At 37.9% G+C, this 22,230-nt stretch overlaps 1 protein-coding gene across 1 annotated transcript in view; it reads left to right on the forward strand.

Moving 5' to 3' along the window:
- Nucleotides 1–547: 547 nt before the first annotated feature.
- The window catches only part of MCC (MCC regulator of WNT signaling pathway), a 137,720-nt gene continuing 116,037 nt past the window's right edge, over nucleotides 548–22,230 (forward strand). The window contains exon 1 of the mRNA XM_005430115.2: nucleotides 548–1,446. Coding sequence (XP_005430172.1) covers nucleotides 1,390–1,446 — 57 coding nt within the window. The 5' untranslated portion in view covers nucleotides 548–1,389. The remainder of the gene's footprint in view (nucleotides 1,447–22,230) is intronic.

A 22,230-nucleotide genomic window follows, 5' to 3' on the forward strand; every position in this document is an offset into this window, starting at 1 on the left:
CTGTGACTAACAGAGGAGAAAGAAAACCACACAGGATTATTTTCGAAATGTTGCTCTTGGAGTACATTGTTTCCCATGAAAATGTTTTTGCCGGAGTGCAAGGATAGAGGCACAGCTTGTATAGCATTTATTCCTGACTCTTATATTTGGGGTTTTTTCCTGAACTAATTTGGCACTTCAATCATATATTGTATTAAGATGGTCAGATAAATTTCAGCTGCAGAGGATTGTGTTTTCAACATCTGACTCAAGAAGTAAATCAGAATCCAATCAAAAAATGTGTGGGGCTGTGTTTTAGGGAACAGAGGAAAGGGGAAAAGGAGTTGACATTTCTTGTAATGGGTACAGCATGTCCACAAATCCAGTTTATTAAGGATTTTTCCTCTATTTTTAGCAGAATGTTGAAACCAAATGTTTTTTTCTCCCCTTCTTCTAGTACCATCTCCTGAACTCTTTGTAAAATGTCAGTCTGTTCTGTAAAATCTGCAGCATTCTAATGGTGCTTTCAGGCTTACTTTGACCTTTTGAAATCATTACTACCCCCACCCCCTACAGGCCCCCATTTTTCCTTACTTAATTGCACACAGGAATAGGGAAATAGGAATCCAATTTATTGTTATCCAGGTGGCGTTTCCTGTTACTTAGCTTTATAGTTTTCTGTATAGTAATTAGTATGCAGAAAGCTGGAGAGATGCCTGTAGTTCCAAAATGAACTCTCTGTAGCTCTCTCCCTCCCTCCCTCCCACTTGCGCTCTCCTTTTGGCACCGCCCCTTCCATGCACCCTTTAGCCAGCAGCAAGACAGCTGTGTTTGATCATAAACCACTTAAACTCCAGGCTCACTGGCAGGGGAAACTTTAGCGTGAAGTGCAGCATTGGTTTCTCCCGGGGAAGGGAGCTTTCTTCTCTTTTCCTTTCTGCCTCCCCAGATACTGAGGACTGTAGCAGCACTCTCCTTTTAATTTCTCTGTGAACTTGTGTGAAGCTAATCAAATTTTTCTGAGTCTGTTCAGCGGCATTGAGAGATGCCCTTTAACAGAGTTGTGGAAAAGAGCAGCATAAAGCAGACAGCAGAGATGAAGCATGCCTTGTAGATGGACTAAGACAGCCCTGGGATCCTGGTAAGCACTTCATTCCCTGCATTCTCTGAGCACTTCACATTACTAACAAGCCTCTCTAAGCAATGGATTGTCTGTGAAGTCAAAACCAGTTTCGCTCTTCCAGAAGATCTTGCATCATTAACTTAAACTCTCAATGTGGAGTAAAAATGGCTGTCTAGAGCAAAATGTATAAGAGAGAAAAATTTTGGAGAAGAAAGTATTGAATCAGTTGAACAGAGCTTTGAAGCATTACAATCTGCAGAAATCGTCAAGCCCTGAGAAGTCTAATCATGAATTCTGGAGTTGCTATGAAATATGGAAATGAGTCCCCTGCAGAGCTGAGTGAGGTAAGCAGTTTCAGTGCCCTTCTTTACGCTTTAAAAAGAAACATTCCCCGTTCGGGCTTTCAGTCCACGAGCAATGCAATTAAAAATTAATAGAATGTGTATCTTGCTATAACTTGCTGTGCCAGTCAGGAAATGACCTGAACTTTTTTGCTGCTTTGCTCTGAATGAGTGGTGAAAGGCTAACGATTGCAACCATGTAGAGACATTTTTCCTGTTACCCTGCAGCAGTGATTGCCTTCCCTCTGAGAGCTGTGTTTATACCCAACATTCATCTTTGCAGTAGGTGAAATATGGAGATCTCAGTTGAGATTAAACAGATGGTGATTAATTTAGGAGGGAAGTGGGGTGAGTAGAAAATGACAAAAATTTATTGGTAAGACAACAACATTGGCAGAAGTTGTTTTACTTGTATTTAGCCAAGGTGATACTGTTTGTTTAGGTTAGATGAATTAGGTTACTTTCCTTCCTTGCCTAAAAGAAAACAAGTCATAAGAAACTTTCTCCTTTTTCACTGGAAACCATAGTCAAGCTGTTATTTCTTATAATTGTGGGTATGTTTTAGTGTGACATGATTGTGTGTGTTTTTAATAAATTTGAAATTAAAGCCATATCAGATGTTATGCAAATTCTTAATAAATACTTTAGAAGTGGCATACTTTGTCAGTTAGTGGAATGTCTTAGATGTGTAATCCTTATGGGCTTTACTGAGAACTGCTAATTTAGTTATGCTATGAAATCCCAATCATTTGATTAAGGTCATTTTGTAGGAAATTGAATCTGCAGTCTGTCTTGTCCCAGTTTAACTGAAGTGCTTCTCTGTTCCTTTTGCCCATTTTTTTGTACACCATTTACTGTGACATATCCTTTGTAAGCTTGGTTTTTTAAGCATAGGATATGCTTGGCAGAATAAGAGAGTTAACAGTTTCTGGAGTTAATTGTTTAGAGAAAGGAGACACTGAGGTACAGAATGGAATAATGATATAAGTGGAATAAATCAGTAGGCTAGTGAGGGAGACAACAATGTAGAAGGAAGCACAGTAAATATGTGAGAGTTAAGCAAGTGCTGTACCCTGCCATACTAGAGGACAGTAGATTTGTGACTGGGAGATTCTGATAAAAGAAATGTCATACTTATTTCTCCTTAAAGTAAAAATTGTTGCATTTCATTATTTCTGTGTTACTTTTTTCAAAGTATTGCTTAGAAATTCTGTATTGGCATTTCAGCATAAGTGGGGTTCATAAATTCAGCGTATAAGCCTGGGTTACTTTTGGTCAGAGTTTCTGGCTGTGGTTGTACTGATGGTGATTACTGCTTTCTATGCCCTCAACATTTAATTTTCAAGACTTTGCAAGATAACATAGATCATGGAATGTCTCAAAGAATTGATACTGGAGTCAATATTTGGAGCAGGTAGTATTTACATTGCTACCTTGAAATTACTTATTCATGTTTCCTTCATGCACCGAGTAAGACTTTTGTTGTGAGAAATACCTTTTCTTTCTGATGTTTTAACATGGGAGATATTGAAAGGAGTCTGTGAGCATGTGACATTGTCATTGTTTAGGTGGGGGGTTTTTTCCCAACAAGCTTTCTTTATTCCTTAGTTCACATTAGTACTCAGTACTACAGGTGGGTTAGAAATAGGCCCCTTTTTGACTGCAGACATAGCAGAGAAGATCATAAAACTCCTAACTTTCCCCAGCTACTTATCATCGTTTGCTTGCTGCTCATCTTCATCTTTGCAGTTTGAGCCTTAGTCACCAAGAAGGGCTGGATCAGCTTCAGCAGTGATCTTGGGTAAAACATTGGGTTTTCGGTGAAACATGGAAGCCTCACAGAAACATCATATTCCACCTCTCTAGGGAAGAAGATGCATAGCAGTCTGAGATGTAGTAGGCAGCTGCTCACACCTTATTATTAATTTCTCAAACAGCTCTCTGTAATATCTATGCTTCTATTAGACCTTTCCCTCTTGGTGACTGGTACCGGCTGTAATGGAAGGTAAAACATCCTGGGTAAAGGTTGTACCTATGGTTTATGTATCTGTATTTTTCCCATCTTTGTTGTGCTCTTCTCTTTCTTTTCTGGCTCTGTCTTCTGTACACCATGTTTATTTTTGGTCAATGAAGGACAGTAGCCTTGTGTTCAATTAAATGATGGGAAAATGGCTACAACAGGAATTTGAATAAATGGCTGATGTCTTGGTTTGTGTTCACCTGCACCTCTGTCTCTACAGACAGCTCGTATGCTGATATTACAGTGGGCTGCTACTGCTGTACATACCTGAATGGTAGATATTATAACAGACCAAGAATTGCTATAATTCACATGATGCACTGTGGGTTTTCGTGTAGGTGCCTTGATCTCTTTATCTCAGTACATGGAGCTCTAGGCATGAAACTACTCTTATTAAAATAAACAGGAAAGCTACAAAGCCCTGAAGAAATAATAAATGCATTCTTGACTGGATACATTAGACAAAATAGAAAATAAATGTATTGCAATTCATTCCATCTGTATTAGAACTTTCTAGCTGAGATTTACATCTCTCTTTGGCAAGAATTAAAGGATATGTTTCTTGTCCAAGACACAGTGTGATTGCAGAAACTTGTGTATAGTTGATGTTTGCTATTCCTAAACTCTTGTCTGGGTAAACAGGGATCTTGATAGTCTTTATTTACTCACCTGCCCCATCCAAAGGTCATGCAGAAAGCAGATGAAAAAAAATCTGATTTCTGTTATAAGTCATTCAGACCTCCATAAAACTTATGCTCTGTGGTTCCCTAGCTCCAGAGTTCAAGCTGTTTTGCTACTGAAACTTTTCAGTTCATGTTACCCCATTTCTTCTGCTCTTCTTTGCCTTCAAGTTTCAAGTCCAAAGAAGGAAAGATTTCCAGTTTGCTGTTTGCATGGTGAATTTGTCATGTTGTACCTGCCTAGAGAGTTAGAAGAAACCTTGTTCTTACATAGCAAGGTGGTCTTGGGCTTGGTGGCTTGTTTGGCTTTTTATTATTTTCTTTGATATATATATGTATGTGTGTGTATGTATATATATATATATGTGTGTGTGTGTGTGTGTGTGTGTATGTGTATATATATATGTATATATATATATATAAAAGATACAGTAAGAGAGACAACACTGTTGTGTAGTCTGTGGGGATCTACAGCGGCCTGTGGTACATTTGTAAATAGGTAACAGTAGTCAAAAAAGCTCTGTTCTACTATTCTGAAATGGGGCTTCTAAAACAATTTGCAGAGATTGCCTTTAAGGCTTGAATCAAGGAAGGATGTGATTTTTATGCATAATTTAATACCCAAATTATGAAAGCTCTCATTGGATCCCTTCAACTTCTTCCTTATACAATTCTGAAAGCCTTTGTTTTAAACACAAGGCATATTTTTACAGCCAACATAATGAATTTTACTGAAAATATGTACAGGTTAACAGTGGGGTGCCTGTAATTGCAGACATTTTTATACATCATTAAAGACGAAACTTTGTATCAGAATTTAAATGCTTTGTACCTGTTAAATTGTCTATTCTGCAGAAAGAGGTGTTCGTGTAGAAAGAGCTAGATTGTCTAACTTGTATTTTCTTCCAAATTCAAAGGCACTACCTGGCTTTAAACCCCCATATTCTGAGGACTTATCCCTTACATACCAACACTGATGTTACCTGCTCCCCTGGCCATTCGCTGTGGAGATGGTGTGCTGAAATAGAGGGAACTGTTCTCTGACCTGGTACACTTGTTGGGCTGAATGTGGCCAGCAGTTATGCCTGTGCCTAATGTTGGGACAGTTAAAATTATTACTGCAGGAATGTGAAGGAGATGTTAAGTGCTGAGCTTACTGATATTTTTCTCAATTGCATACTAAAGAAATAAATCCTTGAATTAAAAGCCAAGCTATGTTCTTTGGTATAATTTTCATTAAGTGAGCCTTGTGAATTTGCTGGTAGTAAGACTGTGCCTAAGAGATTTTGTAATGATGTAAGGGCTGGTATTATAGTAAAGCAATACGTTCAGCATTATTATATTACTGTTTATTGTGTTCTTTTAGCACTTGCTGCATGAGTTGATGGTGTATAACATCTGAAAAGTTTATTTTATTATTTTCTGCATGGCAAAATTAGGAGATAGCATGCTGCTTTAGGTGCACACTTCATACCTCCTGCTTCTTGATGTTTGGAGGTCAAGTGTTTGGGATACGCAAGAGTTTTAGATGTTGTATGTGACGGCATTAGCTACAGCTTCATATTCTTTAACCCTTCAGTATTGACTGGAATAAACAGATGGGTTGTTTGTCTTGGAAAAAATTACTAACTTTTTTGTTTGTTTCAACAACAAGATGTTTAAAATTTAGGGGAGGAGAAGGAAGAACAGGCTTCAAAGCTGGTGTTTGTAGGAAGCAGAAGAATGAGTTCATACAAAGGATTTCACCAAAATCTTACATGTGAAGAAAGGACCAAGCCTGAAAGGCTTGAATTCTGACTTTTTAGTAATTTTACAGTAGGACAGTATTGCACTTCCTTCTCAGATTTGTGTTCCACTGCTGCTGTACTTATAAACTAGTATCTGATGAAGAACATTGCAGAAGGAGAATTGCAGAAATAAGAGGGGCTGCATGGCTTGAAGTTGTGTACACAAATCCAGTGAGTGTGAGGGAGCTGTGGGGTGAGGTGGGTAATCAGCAGAGGAGCAGGACATCACTCAAAGCCTCCCTGGCAGAGGAAGAGTTCAGAAGGGACCGTCCCCACCCTGAGGTACTTTCCCATGTGTGCCTCTGTTCCTGTAGAACAGGTGCCAGCTTGTGCTGTCACCGTACCTAGGTGTGGGGAAAGAGCACTTGATGGAATGGGGAAGAGGTTTTTTATGTGTTCCAGGGTAGGATTAAATCCCAAACAATTGTTTTATCTTCCTGAGCTTCGTAGTCTTCCAAGAAAATCAGTGAGCAAATATCACCCTAATACTTGATCTGCTTCCTGAATGGTCTCTGGTCATGCAACAAATGTGCCAGGGTATTTCCAGTACTTCTCATGAGCAAGCAAACTGCATATTCTACTGCAATTCCATCTCTGCTACAGGCTATAGCCTTGGCTGTCAGTGCCAAAGGTGTGCAGGTTGTAACACAGAAGGGTGTACTGTGCCTTGCTAACAGATGTGGTGTCTTTTCCCCAGTCAGAGGATGTTTTGGGAAATGCAATAGATTATTAATCCTTTAAAATATTGCAGCCTTACAATAGAACAGAGTGGAATGTGGTTATCAAACAGCAATCGTGGCATATTTTAGAGTTATTTTAACTTTGATAAAGTTGTATAACTAATTTTTTCCTAACAGTAGGCAAACCAAAAAGGTGAACAGTGTGAACTGCTAAACTATTAGAAAAGTGAGCACCGCAACCCATTATGCTTAAATCAAAGTACCTTAGGAAGAAACTTTCTTAAATGTTTCTAGTGGAGAGCTGGGTAAAACTTCCATCTGGAGGTAGCAACGCCTTACAGGAGTGCTCCCAGCTTTAGTGCTTCAGAGATGCTGAGGTAAAGTTTGCAGATCTTTGGGTGAGCTCTCTCCTCTTTCCTGGTTCACATGGGCTTTGTGAAGCACTAATCAACCTTACAAACCTGACATTTTCCCATGCTGTTCTCATGAGGAATGTGGAGACCTTAGATGTGAAATACAATCATAGGTTTTAAAGACTTCCACTGTGTCTCTGTTGCATTGATGTATCGATAATAACTTAAAGAAATGCTTCAGTGGTAAACTTGAATAGGCATGCTCCTGGACAGTGACTATCAGTCTGAATGCAACCTTTAGACTGGGTCCATGTTCAAGCTGAAGGTGTTCCAGCATGATCAATATATGAAATTTACAGCGTGCATGGTATTTCCAGTGTTAAAAACTATTGTGACTTCAAAGAAAACGTTTTTTCCTGGATTTGTTTGAGCTGCTTATCAGACACAGAGTGTGTTCCAGGCTTGGCTATTATTAAATTGAAGCGCTATAAAGAGATTAGTCAAAATGCCCAGACACTGTCAGCACTGACAATGCTCTTCTGCAGCCTCCTAATGAAAAAATACAAAGATTATGTAACTTATCTGCCTGATAATTTATTTTAATATCCTTGCTCCTAAAAAAAAAAAAGTTTGAAAAATGCCTTGTATGCTGTAAAATCTTTTAGTACAAATATATGTTGTGAAAGTACCATTAACAATGTATTGGATTGTCTAATTGCTTTTAGAGTTGATGTTTTTATTCATAGATAAAAAAGCCAGAGTTCATTCCTGGAAGATTTTTGGAGACAGGGATTGTAATATTTTCCCTCTACCTCTTCCAGCTTGGAAAAGAAAAAAGTGTTATTGCCTTTGATCAGACTTGGACATACCAGAACGTGGTTCTGTGTGGGAGCAGTTATAAGATTCTTCTTTCAGAAGGTATTTTTATTTATTCCTCTGCAGTCTCTGGATTTGTAGTTTGTAAAGGGACACATACAAGATCCTGAAAGAAGAATCCGTAGATTGCAAGGTTAAGGTTTGCAAAGGCAGAAGTTTCTATGCTGTGTATGTGGGAAGAGAGGGCATGAAGAGAGGCTGTGTCATTGGTTTGGTCACCTACAGTCGGGTGTCATTACATTCCTCTTCTGGGGCTCTGAGTAGTTTATGTACAGTTGAAAAGGAAATGTGTTCATGTCACTTCTGGGTATTTTCCTTATGTTTAGGTTTTACTGTCTTTGTGACATTGCATGGTACTTCTAGCTGCAGGTTTTACTTGTGTTTAGAATTTCTGCTTTTCAGGTAGCTTGGAAAAGTTTAATTGGACTCTTCTCTAGTCCAATTATTACATGTTATTACAATTATTATAATATACCAATTTATGTACTCTGTGATGGTCTTTGAGTTCAAAGATTCTGAGGGATGGAGGTTTGGTGTGGGGATCTGATGCTGGTAAAGAAGGCTTTTTGACACTGGTGGCAAACTCCTTTAGGCAGTCCCAAGTCAGAATTTCCCATATAAATTAACTGTCTGTATGAATGATGTATATTTTCTGTAGATTTAGATTTTAACTATCTCTAACGAATAGAAATATTCGTTAAGACTCTGGAAATTGTCTTTTATGTTCTCACTCTCTTGTAATTGTATATGGAAATTTGTCATTAAAATCAAAATATTGACAGAAATTTTTTCAGCCCTCCCAAATGTAAAGAAAATAAGTATTTTTTCAGTATGCTTGTCTATACCCCTTATGGCTGTTTGTAATATTACGAGTTGCATGCTGAGTTTTATAAGTTACCCACAGTAACCTTTGCAGAATTTTTGAAATGCTTCAGAAGGTGATTGCTGGATTTTCTTGCAGATTATTGGGATATCACTAAAATGTAGTGACATCCCAAAATAGAAATTTACATCAGGATTATGGCTGATATATACTGATAACTGAAATAAGACACTGTTTTAAAAACAGGTCATTTATGCATTTTAAAATTTGAGGGTGTTTCAGTGTTTGATAGGTTCACAACAGCACCTCTGGCTTCTGATCTGTCAGAACAACTTTTTGAAACATTGCCAAAAAAAGTAAATTGTTTGATTGCAGTGATGGAATTATAATTGTCAGCACAGAACTGTGATTCATGATTGTGGTGACAGAGAAACACAAATTCGTTACTATGCTATGTGGAAAGTCCAAAACTATTCCAGTGACAACTCAGCTGTCTTTCTGAACTGCACCCACAGAGGTTTGGCTGAAGCTGGTGTTCCCATAAAGCAGCACAGGTGCCTATCTTGAAAAGTCCTCCCTTTGCAGACTGTAAACCCAAAAGTATCACTTGCTTGCAAAGACACGTTATCTGGCCTTCATCTACAGCAGGCTGTGATAATCCTATCCCAAACTGTGCTGGTTTCCTTCCTATCCTTCAGGGGACTGAATGCCTCTAGTTTGATAATCTTTTGAACTTTGCATCCTATCTAAATTGCACAGTTTGTTTACTGTTAAGCTGTTGCCAGGTAGGAGGTAGTAGAATCTAGCTGGCTGTTAACTGTACTTGGGACTGCCCCTCCTCAATATGCACATCAGCTGAACCTTCCTTTGCCTGGATTCATGTGCTTGAGATGAATTTGTGGCCGTGTACAGAAACCAAAGTGGCTATTTGTCATCTGCAGAAAAGACCAGGTACCCCCTTCAGAATGGTGTACTGAGAACTGTCCTTTGCCGTTTTACATATTCGACTTCTTTTTCCTTTTTACATTTTACATTGCATATAAAATATTTTACCTTAATAAGTTCCTTTTTCCATGTCTTAATCTATTTTTTCCTTTTTTTTTTTCGCACAGCATTGTACAACCTATTTTTTCCCAAGCTACTGATGTTGCTGTTGTCTAATTTACTGACTTAGGTGGTTTGGTTTTGGTTTGTTGTTGTTTTTTTTTTTTTTTTAATTTAAACTGATTTTCCAGTGTACTTGGATCTTTTTATTTAAAAAACTCGTGGTGGTTGACCTGTTCATCAGCTGGTTCTTTCTTTTTGTATGTTGTGACCTCACTCCTGTAGGAAGAGATTATTCTCTCTTGATGCTTGGTATAGCACAGGTCAGTGGTCTGCCAGGTATAACTCACCTGGTGGAAGGTCTGGCCCATGCTAACTAAGAATGCAGTTAATTTCAGTGAAATACATAAGCAAAGAAAATCTTTGAGAGAAAAATTTTTGTCTCCCTGAAGCAAATAGGCTATATGTGAAGAACAAAAATTGTTAACAGTATTTCCAATTATACTTTTCTGTCTTATGAGATGTAGGATTAAAGAATGGACAGAATATCTTTATTTCTCCTCTTCCACTAATGGATATCTTCCCTATGGAGCAAAGTAGGAAAAAAATTTATTGATTCATAGCTGTCAAGTCAAAATTGCATGGAAATCTGTGTTAATTTAGTTACTTGGTGAGAGAGATCTGCAAAATGCAGAACTTTTTTTCCATGCTTTTTAAAATTTACAGATTCTGTCTCACATTCTGCAGGGTTGAATACCTATGAATACCCATAATTATCTTTCTTTGTGAAACTCCGTGTGGTTGAATTTCAATACCTACCCCTTCTGGAATGGAAATAAATGTGCTAATTGCTTTTCATGAAGGTAGATTTTCTCCTTGCCTATGAGAATTTCTTTTAACTTCCTATATTTCTGTATTCTGTGTTAGGCTGAATCTCTTTTTATAGCATATTTAAGCACTTTTAAATATAATGATTGATGCCAATGAGTTATAGGCAAGTGTCATATTCAGAATGTTACATAATCATGTTCTTCAGTAAGGAGATGTCATTTCCCTTTATAGAATCACAGAATGGTTGAGGGACCTCTGGTGATCACCTGGTCTAAGCCCCTACTCAGGTGGGATCAACTCGGAGCTGGGTGTCCAAGACTGTGAAAAGCTTTTGGATATCTCCAAGGATGGAGACTCCACTGCCCCCCTGAGTTACCCTCACAGGGTAACCCTGTGGTCAGCCTCACAGAGGAAAGTGTTCAGAGGGAACTTCCTGTGTTTCAGTGTGTGCCCATCACCTCTGGTGCTGTCACTGGGCACCCCTGGAAAGAGCCTGGATCCATCCTCCTTGCAGCCTCCCTGCAGGAGTTTATGTACATAGGTGAGATCCCCTGAGCCTTTGCTTCTCCAGAATGAACAGTCCCAGCTTTCTCAGCCTTTCCCCATAGGAGAGGTGCTGGAGTCCATCCATCATCTTGGTGTCCCTTTCCTGACAGTATGTCCATGTCTGTTTTGTGCTGGGGAGCCCAGAACTGCATCCAGCACTCCACCTTTGGCCTCACCAGAGCTGAGAACAACAGAAGTCTCACACCTCTTGATCTACTGTCAATACTTTGCCCAGTCCAGCCCAGAATCCATCCATCTTCTTTGCAGCAAGAGCATGTTGCTGGCTCACATTCAGTTTGATGTCCACCAGGCTCCACAGGCCTGTTTCCCTCCAGAACCTTATCACACAGGACTTTTCCAAGGTGAGGTCTGAGTGAAATCTATAGCCATAGTGATCTTGATTTTTGACCACCTCTCTCCTCTCTGGATCATAAACTCTATTGTCTTGCGATTATGAAAGTGGTCAAATAATATTTCTGTAAGTGCATGAACTGTTGTGCCTTTGAAAATGATAGGAGCACAGTATATATTGGAATCAAAAAGAAAAAAAATAGAAACACCAAGGGAACTTTCTGTGAATAAACAAAATATTCACTTGCAGAACATTTATTGAAATAATTCTGACAGAAACTTTTCTGTCTTGGAGTGGCAAGAGAGGATAGTATCCTAGCATGAATAATTCCTTAAAAGGAATTAGTAAGCTTCAGAAATTGTCTGTTTATTTAAACATTTAATTTCATTCTCTTGAATGGTATGATTAGAATTCAGTAGATTTTTTAGTTGTTCTGATTTAAAGAAAAAAGGCAAAGTGCTACAAAAGGATGACCTACAGTGATAAAAAGAGGAAAAACTAGAAGGGGAAAACCTTTCCACTGTTTGTCTTTGTGCCTTTGCTGCTAATTTTTAGAGCAGATTACAGTGGCTTTTCATGGAAGTTGTTTTCCTTCCAAGAGAACAAAGGAAGAATTTTGCAGTTTTAGTTCTTACCAGATGTTGACATTATGTATGTTCTGTCTCATATAATGCTGCCTTCATAAGGATCTGAAAAAGCAGTACTACAGAAATAAATCACAGTAGGGAAGTTTAAATTTAGATTTTGTTTTTTAAATACAGTAATGTGGGAGTTTCTAGTGATAATGAGTTTTCTGTTAATCCAGAATCCAGCTCAGTTTGTTCACTTAAATCAGCTTTGAAGTTAAACTTAGATTTCAAAGATGCGTTCATAGTAAATTCAGTCTAAAAAGAATGTGAATAATTCCTCATGTGGATATGGATGACCTGGATGTTTAGGACTGCATTATACCAAATCTCTGAGGATGACAGATTTATCTGGTATATCTGTGTGTTACTCTCAGTCACTAATAGGACACCATTTCTGAGAAGCAGGAAATTCTACAGTGATTGAAATCCATACACAGTCTGGCTCATTCACAATGTATAAACACAGTTCCCAATGGACCAAAACAAAGTTAAAAATTATTCCCTTTCCCATGAAAGGACTTTTTCTTAGCACCACTGTTCTGTCATGGTCATGTGAACACTGGTGCTTGGCATGTGCCAAGGACAGAAGCACAGGCACAGGATGGAAGCACTCTACAGTATAGGAAAAGCTGGGGACAGGAATCAGCATCCGTTGGGAAAGGGGGAGGGAGAAACAGAGAGATGTCAAGAGGAAATAGACCTCAAATTTAAGAAGTTGTGTGAGTTTCTTGTGAACTTTTGCCGTTGCTGATTCATGACTTCAGAGGGTTTCAGGGCATCATTCTGACAACTGAGTCAGCATTCATTTTTTAAATCTAACAGCAGAGATTTTACTGAGAAGTGAAAATGATGGATTTATGTGGTCTTTTGAAGTCAATTAAGTAATTCACTGTCCAGTTATAGCTCAGTTTTTTGGGTGTTTTCTAGATTTTTCCCCCCCATCAAACTGAGCTGTGTCTAAAGCTGTGCTATTTATTTGTCTGAATGGGAATTGTGAACAGTTGGTAGCCTTACATCATTTATCTGACTTATCCTGGAATAGTTAAAGAACCATGCTGCCAAGATTTAGTGATTATTATTTATTTAGACCAAGTGTAAAACCCCATCTTTTGTACAGAAAATATAAATAGAACAACTGATAGAGCAAGCTTTGTGTTAGATTTGAAATCCAGTAATATGCAGTACCATTGCCATGACAGTGATGCTTTGTCCCTTATAATGCATTTCATTTAAGGAGCTGAAATAAGCTGCACACCATTATTGATGAAATTCTGTCATTGTAGTGTATAAGAACTTATATTTCAATTTATTAATTTCACTACCTTACCATGATTTATCAAAAATCTTATTAATCAAACTGGTATTTCAATTGCAGTTGCTTGGCTTGGCCTTGCAAAGAGGAATGTATCTAGCTGGAGCGTGGTTATGAAATTATACTTGAAACAGTTTTTCAGCAAAACAAAGATTTTTAGAGGATTTTACTGAGGCTGAATTGGTTCAGGCTTACTTTTTTAAAGAATGACAGTGCTGTAGCTTTAATGTGGATTTTGTGGCATTGCTTAAAGGGACAATGTGATCTAGTGAAAATAGGTTGAGAAGATAGATTGTCGAAAAAGGTGACCATGACACAGAGGATTTCTAAACCATGAGGTCTTCTGATTTATATATTTTATGATAAATTGTTAGCGTCCTTTTTCTCTTGCTCATAATAGTTGTATTTAGAGCCTGGAAGCTCAATCACCAGATGTTCATTGGGTTTTATAGCTTGCCTCTGATTAGGCTTTTCTGCTTCTTTGTTTTTTGTGCCGGCAGTTCATTCTCTTCTGTCCTCCTTAGAGCTTCACTAAATGCACTGTGTGCTCTCAGCTTTCATTAGCCTTTTCTTTTAGCTCCCTTGCAGTTGCTTATTTATTGTTGCTGCCCTTGATCCCTTTGCCTTTTTCATGTGCAAGTCTACCTCTTCCCTGTCTCTGTCCTTTTATTTATGTTGCACTCCAAGACCGTGCAGGGTCCTCCAGAGTTCTCACTGATATTCTTCAGTCAAGGAAGAAGGAATCTCTCCTCTGGCAGGACTGACTGTGTGAGGCTGCAAGTGCTTGGAGGAAGGGCTTGGTTCTCTTGGCACAAAGACAAGCTTCTGCCCCGTGATTAATTAGCATGATGTTGCAGCAAATGAACTGTTGCAATTAAGCCAGTACAGTAATGGAACACAATGAGCAACAGCACTGAAGTCTGGCACAGGCTAGGGAAGGCTGATCCCAGGTTGTGTTGGTCCAGCCAAACCATTTTGATAAAAACCCACTCCTATTGTGTACCCATAGATACAGAGTTCCTGAAGATTTCACAATATTTAAAAGTGTAATGATGAAAGTCAGGTTTACGGAGAACTTATGGTTTGAGTTTTTTGCCTTAGGAGTTGTATTTTTTTTTGTTGTTGAATACTTTGCACAAATTCAAGCTTCCTTGACAAACTGACAGGGGGTATGAGAGTGGTTTTCCTGGAGAACTCAAAAGTTACAACAGCCAGGCTGAGTTTTCCTGAAATTCCTGTGTGTCATATTACTATTTTCCAAATAGCTGTCTCCTCAGAGTTTAGGTTTGATGACCACTGGCCATAAGCAATAATAGATCTTATGAGGGTACCTTTAGCTTTTCCCTGAGACTCCTCATGCAACCTCCCGAAATATCCTTCTCTTCAGTAGCTTTTTTTCTGTGATGGCATTTGTAAGCTGTCTGAATGTAGTTAGTTCTGGTTGTTCTGAGCTATAGTAATAGTAATTTGCAAATGTCATATGCCTAGAAATTCCACAGTGCCACTACTGTTTCTTCTTCTTATTCTTCTTGCCTAAAGCCAGAGTCTTATGGCAGCTTGAAAGGGAAAACAAAATGTTTAAGCAGAGAAGAAAACATTACTGAATGCTTTGATGCTCTTCTTTCCCTAAAAGAGAATAAATAGCTTTGAAGTTTAACTTAGTTCTGTTCCATCTGGTGGTTTACTAACTTGTCTGTGGCATTTTAACAGAAATTATGAAAAACAATTGATCTAGATAAACTGAGACCTTTGTGACCAGAGGAAAGGTATGGAGCATTGCTACAATGTCTCATGATATTAACCTGTGTTTTGCTGTCAGTGCTGCTGCATTTCCTCCATAAAATTTTACATGCAGAAAGATAAAGACCTGGCAACATCGTAATAAGTGGTATGCAATTCATAGTTATATGCTAAATACATTGATTATGATTATGAACTCAGTGCACTATAATAATTTTTCTGTATCAATTTAAGTATTTTTTAATTTTTTTAAGCCCCACAAAAACATTGCTTCTCATTGTGTTGAAGTAAAATGACCCCTGAAGTAAAAACATACTGCAAAGGACAGTGAGAACAGTTCTTTGCTAGGTCATGTTCCCAGGGATATTTTTTTGCAAGCCTGACAGTATTTCCAAATTATAATTGAAATGTGCCCATTTAAAAATCTGTGGACACAAAACTAATACCATTTTTTCTTTTTTTGTTCACTTTTTTTTTTTGGTGACTGTTTTTTTGTCAAAGTGATTTTTAAAAAGTGCAGTCCTAAACTACATGGAAGTTGCAGTTTTACAGCACTGCTGAGAGGGTTCTGTTTAGTTTTAGTAAAATACTTCTATCTAAGACTGGGTGACATGAAGAAAGTAACTCATTGATATTGATAAATAGTTGTTGCCAAAAAATATTGATTGTCTAAGCAGTATACTAATGAAGGTCCCATAACTTTGTGTTAGTTGGACAAACTAACACTTGAGGATTTCACTAATCTTGCAAATGATAAATGTTTACTTATGTAGGCCTACCCATGTTCTTAGTGAGTTTTTATATGAAAGCTGAAGTTACCAGTATGAAATTGATTTCTAATTTTAATAAAAAGCTCAGTGCAGATTTAAGGATAGCATTTTCTGAGTGTTTTGTGGCTGAATGCGAACTGGTGTTTTGTGATTCTGTTGAAAATTTTTCGTATGTGTTGGGACACAATGTAAAAGGTATTTTTAACTGTTCCAGAAAATACATGTTTATTATGGGGAAAGAATAAATAAATTAAAACCAGTTTGATTTTCCACTTCATTAAAGCTTGTGAACCGATTGGTGATTGGTAGATTCCACACACAGGATAAAAAAATAATTAAATTCCTTTAGGAAAAGGAAAATCAGTATGCTGAACCAAGTACAAGTGGAAGTGCTTTCCTATAGGGTCACAAATGGCAGCGTAGATGATCTATTACAGAGCTTTCTGTTGGGGTAGTTGCAGAACATGAGCAAAACCACATGGGAATTTAGTATCCTGGAGCCTTCTAAAGCTGTAATATAGTCAGTTGTTTGTGGCATGCAGCTTTTGAGAATTATGGCAGGATTACTCGGACCTTTTTTAGCATGTAAGATTCTTGGCATGAATTCCAGCTGAGGTGAGGCAGAAAACCATTAGAGACAGCCCAGATTCCAAAAGGCTAATTGTTTTAAAAGGAAGAGTAGTAAGTGCATGTAGTGTATTTGTCCCAGGGCAAGAGGAAACTTGGTGATCCCTCCCTTCCCATGCTTAATTTAAGAAGAGTAAAGGTATTACTCTATTTGTGTCTATTTATTTATTTACAGAGCTGTTCTGAGCAACAGTGATTTCAGTGTTCTGAAAACACAAAATGCTGTGTATCTACTATATATTACACACCCCTTTAAAACATCAGTGCCATTGGGAAAAAGACAGCTGTTTATCATTAAGTTAGAAGAAGATAATCCATAGGCAAAGTATTTGCTGATGGAAAGAAACAGACATTGTTTCAAACTACTTTTTCTTAAGCTAAATTATTTGCAGAGTCATGTTTTGGGAAATGAGGCTGGCCCATTCTGCTCTGTAAGGATCTGGATTTAATTTTTTCCCTCTTTGCACACTTGGTTGGAATCTCTCAAATATGTCCATTAGTTTCTTACAGATTGTTGGTCAGTAATATTCTAGCTTTGTTCTCCCCCTGTTGAAATCTAAAAGGACTGCTGTACTATCATTTTTGGCTCTTGGAATGTTCTGTTTTAAAGCTTTATCAGCCTCTGAAATATTTCTCCCTCCTCCCTTTCCTCGTGGCTCCAGTTTTGAATATATGAGAAATAGAGATGTTTTGATCAATGACATGCAGTTTTTCTGATGCTGTTGTGCCAATATGTTTTTCTTTACTAACAGTGTGACATTAAATACTTTTTTTCCCATATTTTTCTTCATGTTTTCCTATCCTGGAAGCCCTGCTTTCTTTGGACATGTTCCAGAGAAAAGGATGTTGTTTTCCCAAATGATTACTTGGATGATATATATAATATAAAACCTGACAATCTCAAGGTCTGCTTCTTTATATCAAAAAGCTGATCTTAGTCTAAGCCTGCTAGAGAACATATCTGAGAGTCTTAGAGCCACCATGAAAATAAACATGGTGAGAGGCCTCTCTTTGCTTTCTAATCATCCTGATTAGTTCTCAGTCCTAACTGAAGATTGACCACTTGACCTATTAAATTTATATGTTGTTTTATTGTGATAGAAATAGTAATCTAAATATATTACTTGTGCAGCTATCTGATATTTTGAAAACCTTTTCTTCTATGATTCATGGAACTCATTTAGCTGTCACTGAATATCTAGACTTCCCAGTGTCCAAAATAGTGTTCTGTCTGGCATCTCCTGAACAGAGCATAGGTACCAACTGAGCAAGAGGAATGGCAATAATTACATCTTATCTTTGCTATGATATGTAGTTAACAACACAGGATATGGAAATTAATAGACACCTATGCATGCATCCATTTATTTGTCACATCTTTAAAGCAGGTGGCAGTACAGGAGAGTTTTCACTCTTCCCATAGATTTTAGCAGATTTTCGATTTTTCCATTTAAAATATTAGCTCTTCCATAAACCCCATGTTTCCATGTTTTAAAATACATTGTTTGATAATAATGTGCTTCTGTAGCTTCAGCTGAGGTTCTTGGGATGACAGTTCTTAACTCCAGGGTACATGATCTAACATCTCTGCTTGGCACTTGGTTCTCTCAAAAAGTCTGTTATATTAATGTCTGTTTAATCTCAAATCAATTAAGAATTTATTTTGCATTGAATTTTGTCCAGTGCCTCATGGTTACATCATGCTTTCTTGACTACAGCAAGTTCACTATTGTAATAAAGCAAAGATTTAAGAGAGCTACTCTCTCTGATGACTCATCTGCAAAGAATAACAAAAGGGCTTGACGTAACAATAAATTATTCTTTAACAGACAGTGATTGGTCTTGATGGAGATGAAAACTCTGGATGAAATAAAACAAGCATGTCATGCTCATTTCATAAAAACTACCCTGGTATAATCAGAATGGCTTTCAAGGGGTCAGAGGTCTGTGCAAGTCATGAGGAATCATAATTTGCACAAACCACGTCTTTTTGGTCTTATTGACTGTATCTCTTAAGAGCTACTATTATGCAATGCAATTAATCATCAAGGGAGTTTGGGTTTATGGTACATATTTGAAGTAAACTTTTTTTAATTGCTGGAGCTTTGTGCTGTGGACTTTGACTAAGTGCATTAGTAAATGCTTAATTTAAAGAGATTCTGTCACCCTGAAACATAATCCTTTTAAAATTTTTTCTATTATTATTCAAGAGGAGGCAGTCTAAAGAGTCTATCTAAGAGTCAATTCCCTTGCCAGCAGTGTGATTTCATGGCCACTCTGCTTTTTGCTTTCTTCAAGGTGTTTTTCTTTCCAGCAGTCAGTAAGAAAGCTAACTGGTGTAAAATAAGCTTTCTAAAATATGCAAAATGTATAATACATTGAGTTATTAAAATTAAGCATTTTCCCCAAGCAGTAATTAATCTTGATAGATCTGGTGTTGCCACCTTGTTGTTGTTGTTGCTGTTATTGTTATTATAAAATTTAAGGAATTTCTGAACCTTCTCAGCATTCTGACTGTCAATTCTGTTAATATAACCTACTTCATTCACTAGTTAGCCAAAACTTCAGTTTCACATGTACTGTGTAAAGGATCTTGACCGGACATCTCCTGCCTGTCTTGCTGCAGCTGTCTGAGAGGCTGCTGTTTGCCAGCTGTCTGCGCCACCTCTGTGGGCAGCTGCTGTTCCAACAGGTGCCTCTGCTTTCACTCTGTCTAAAGCCCAGCTCCTTTCATTCTAAATCTCTCTTCACCAGAGCTACTGTCCTCCCTTTTAGTGCACTGAGGACAATCCAGGTAGGACATCTGGCTGAAATACAGCCTGGCTGGTCCGTCATAAACGCCCAACTGAACCTGAGAGTCATGTTCTTTCTGAAATGATCCTCAGGTTCTCTTTCCTCTGTGCTCTCCCTTCTTATGGCCTGGCAGAGTTTTTACAATTCCTAATTCTGCTCTTTGCTTTCTGCCCTTCTTGCCAGAAGAATATGTATCCTCCAATACCGGTGTTCAGCTTACTGTTACCCTGGAGAAGTGTTCATTTCTTTCCTCTTCTAAGTGCCTATTTGCTCAGCTGTTTTAACAATGATTTTCCTATAGTCAGTGGTATGACAGTGATTTAGTCTTGACAGAGACACAGCAACTAAACTTCCTCTAAAATCAGAGGACTTATCCCATACAGGGTTTTTTTTGGTCAGAGTTGGTGACTTTGAGGCTCCTCAAGCCATTTCACAGACTTTTATGCTGAGGCACAAATAAAATACTTCGTTCTCTGAGGTTTTGAAAGTCTTGGTGAGACAAAATGCTATAAATTTATTTAACACACTTAAGGCTGTAATAGGTAATGTAAAGTTGTCATATTATACATCACATTTATTTCACTAGTAGACTAATCTGAGACCTGTAAGGATGTGGTATTTTTAGTCAATTATTCTATGACATTTTGCCAGTTTAACTACTAACTACTAGTGGTGTCCACTAACTACTAGTTAGTTTTGCCACTAACTACTAGTGATGTCCACTACTTGGACATCACTAACTAGTGGCGTCCAAGTTGGTGGTTTCAGTTAGGATAGCTAAAAACATGCCTTCTCTTTACTGCTGGCTAAGGTACATGTGCTACCAAAACTCCCAAAGTGTAGACCTGGTGGGGAAATCCTGTTTTTTAGAGAAAATCCCATTTTTTCGAGAAATTTTCTCTACCTGAATGAAGAAGGCAACATTATGCTCCAGCTGTACTTTACTTGACAGTGCAGAAAATCACGTTTATGCCATATCAAAAACCCCTTCAAAGCAGTGTAAATCAGTTTCTGCAACAAAATCCCTCCCTCCCTCCCCATCACCTTCCCCTCGCCTTCCCCTGCCCTTTTCTTTTCTGTGTAAAGTGTGCTAGCTTTTCTGGAAATATTGTCAGAGAGATTGTGTATTCTGTGAAAGCTTAGGCTGTGCCAAATGCAAATCTCCTTTGCTTTTTGAAGTTTTAAGTTTACAGTACCTTTGGTCACCTGGTCAAGGATGCGATGGAAGCTTGATAATATATTTGAGGAGAACAATCACAAGCAGATTGCTAAAGTAGCAAACAACTAGGAGGTTTTTACCCCTCTTTTTATACATGTTGGCATGCCCAGCAGGATAGGGACATGAAGACAGAAAACCTTCCTGAATTGAAGAGTGAAATGGATGCCTCAGGGTGTGTTATGCAAAATGCCTTAACAACACAAACTGGGTGTGCTTACTCTGGAGTAATACCATAGGGGCCAGCATGGCTTCTGTAACTCTTGGCATTCCCAAACTGGCTACTTTTTACACGTTACTTTTTGTCACTTGTTTCAGAATCCATCTCATATCACCTGGAATGTATTTTTTATCACAGTTTCCTCAAATCAGAATAGAAATGTCTGGCATTGGCTTGCACTGTTATTTTTTCCAGCCAACCTTTCCTGGTAGCAGAAGAAAGAGCAGCAGAGTATTCCCAGTGCTTTTATTATTTTATAACAGCCTTCATGCCACCCGCTTGCAATACCTGGCACAGAGTCTGTGAATGAGATTACACATCAGGCCAGTTAGTGCTCTGGAAAGTATAACCTTCTTCACATCTTTCTGTGAAGAATTAAGTGTACTTAGTACTCTAATGCAAGCAAGCCACATTGCAGATGAAAGTCCTCAAACTCATCTGCTGGGTGTCTCAACTAGGTGGATTTTTGCCTTTGTGTTAACTTACAGGTATTTTCTTATGTCAGTCTACTCTTGCCACCAAAAATGTCTCAGATCCATTAAAATAAACAAAAAGGAACATTGTTAGGTAAAATATAGATAGTAGAACTTGCAAAATTGTAGAGAAATAATTTCTAAAATTTATAAAACAGTCTGGTTTAAATAAATGTAACTTTATTACAACAACATTTAATAATTATATTGGTTGGTTTGTTGGTTGGTTGATTTTAAACACAACAATGGATTCAGTTATGTACATTTCATTCCAGTAGAAAATGTTGAGTCTGTAACTTCTATTTACTTATTTTTTGCAGTCCAGACATTCCCTGTGCAAGTATGCAGCATTTCTGAAAATAGTTTCTTCTAGACTGCAGTGGACTTATTTCAGACTGCTCTGATGTGGCTAGAACATCCCCCAGTCAGAAGCAGGGTGCTTATAGCACTGAATTAATCCCTGTCTACTGCAGAATCCTGAGGTTTAGAAGTTAATGACATGAATGACTTACCTCTTTTCAGTTATTCAAACTCACCTTATTCTGTGATTCTGTAATATTTTCTCTTTCCGAAGGTAGCAGGAAGGTTAGTAGCCTGTTGCATGGACACATACTTTGAGAATCTCTTCTGAGTAACAGTCAACCTGCTGTATTAACATTATTCCGTGGCTTGCATTTTTGCCAAAAAAAAGAGAAAAAAATACAAGCAACCCAAACCACAAACCAAAAGCCAGGTGTGGAAAAAAAAAAATTGCAGCAACCATTTTTCCATTATGTGTCTTGCCACAAGCTCATCATGAAGATTGTGAAATCATGAGAAGGTGTCCATTTGCCTTGGAAGTGTCCTCACAAGAATTTCTATGCTTGTACAGTTGGGAGTATCCTGTCCAGTAAAAAATATCCTAAGGTGACATAGTTTTGGATGCTTCTGTGGAATATTTCTTCATTAAATTAACTACTCAGCATTTCCATTTACTATGAAGTAATACTGAACACCAGTTTCCAGCTGTCCTGTT

This window comes from Geospiza fortis, unplaced genomic scaffold (assembly GCF_000277835.1).
Source record: "Geospiza fortis unplaced genomic scaffold, GeoFor_1.0 scaffold794, whole genome shotgun sequence".
Taxonomy (NCBI): Eukaryota; Metazoa; Chordata; class Aves; order Passeriformes; family Thraupidae; genus Geospiza; species Geospiza fortis.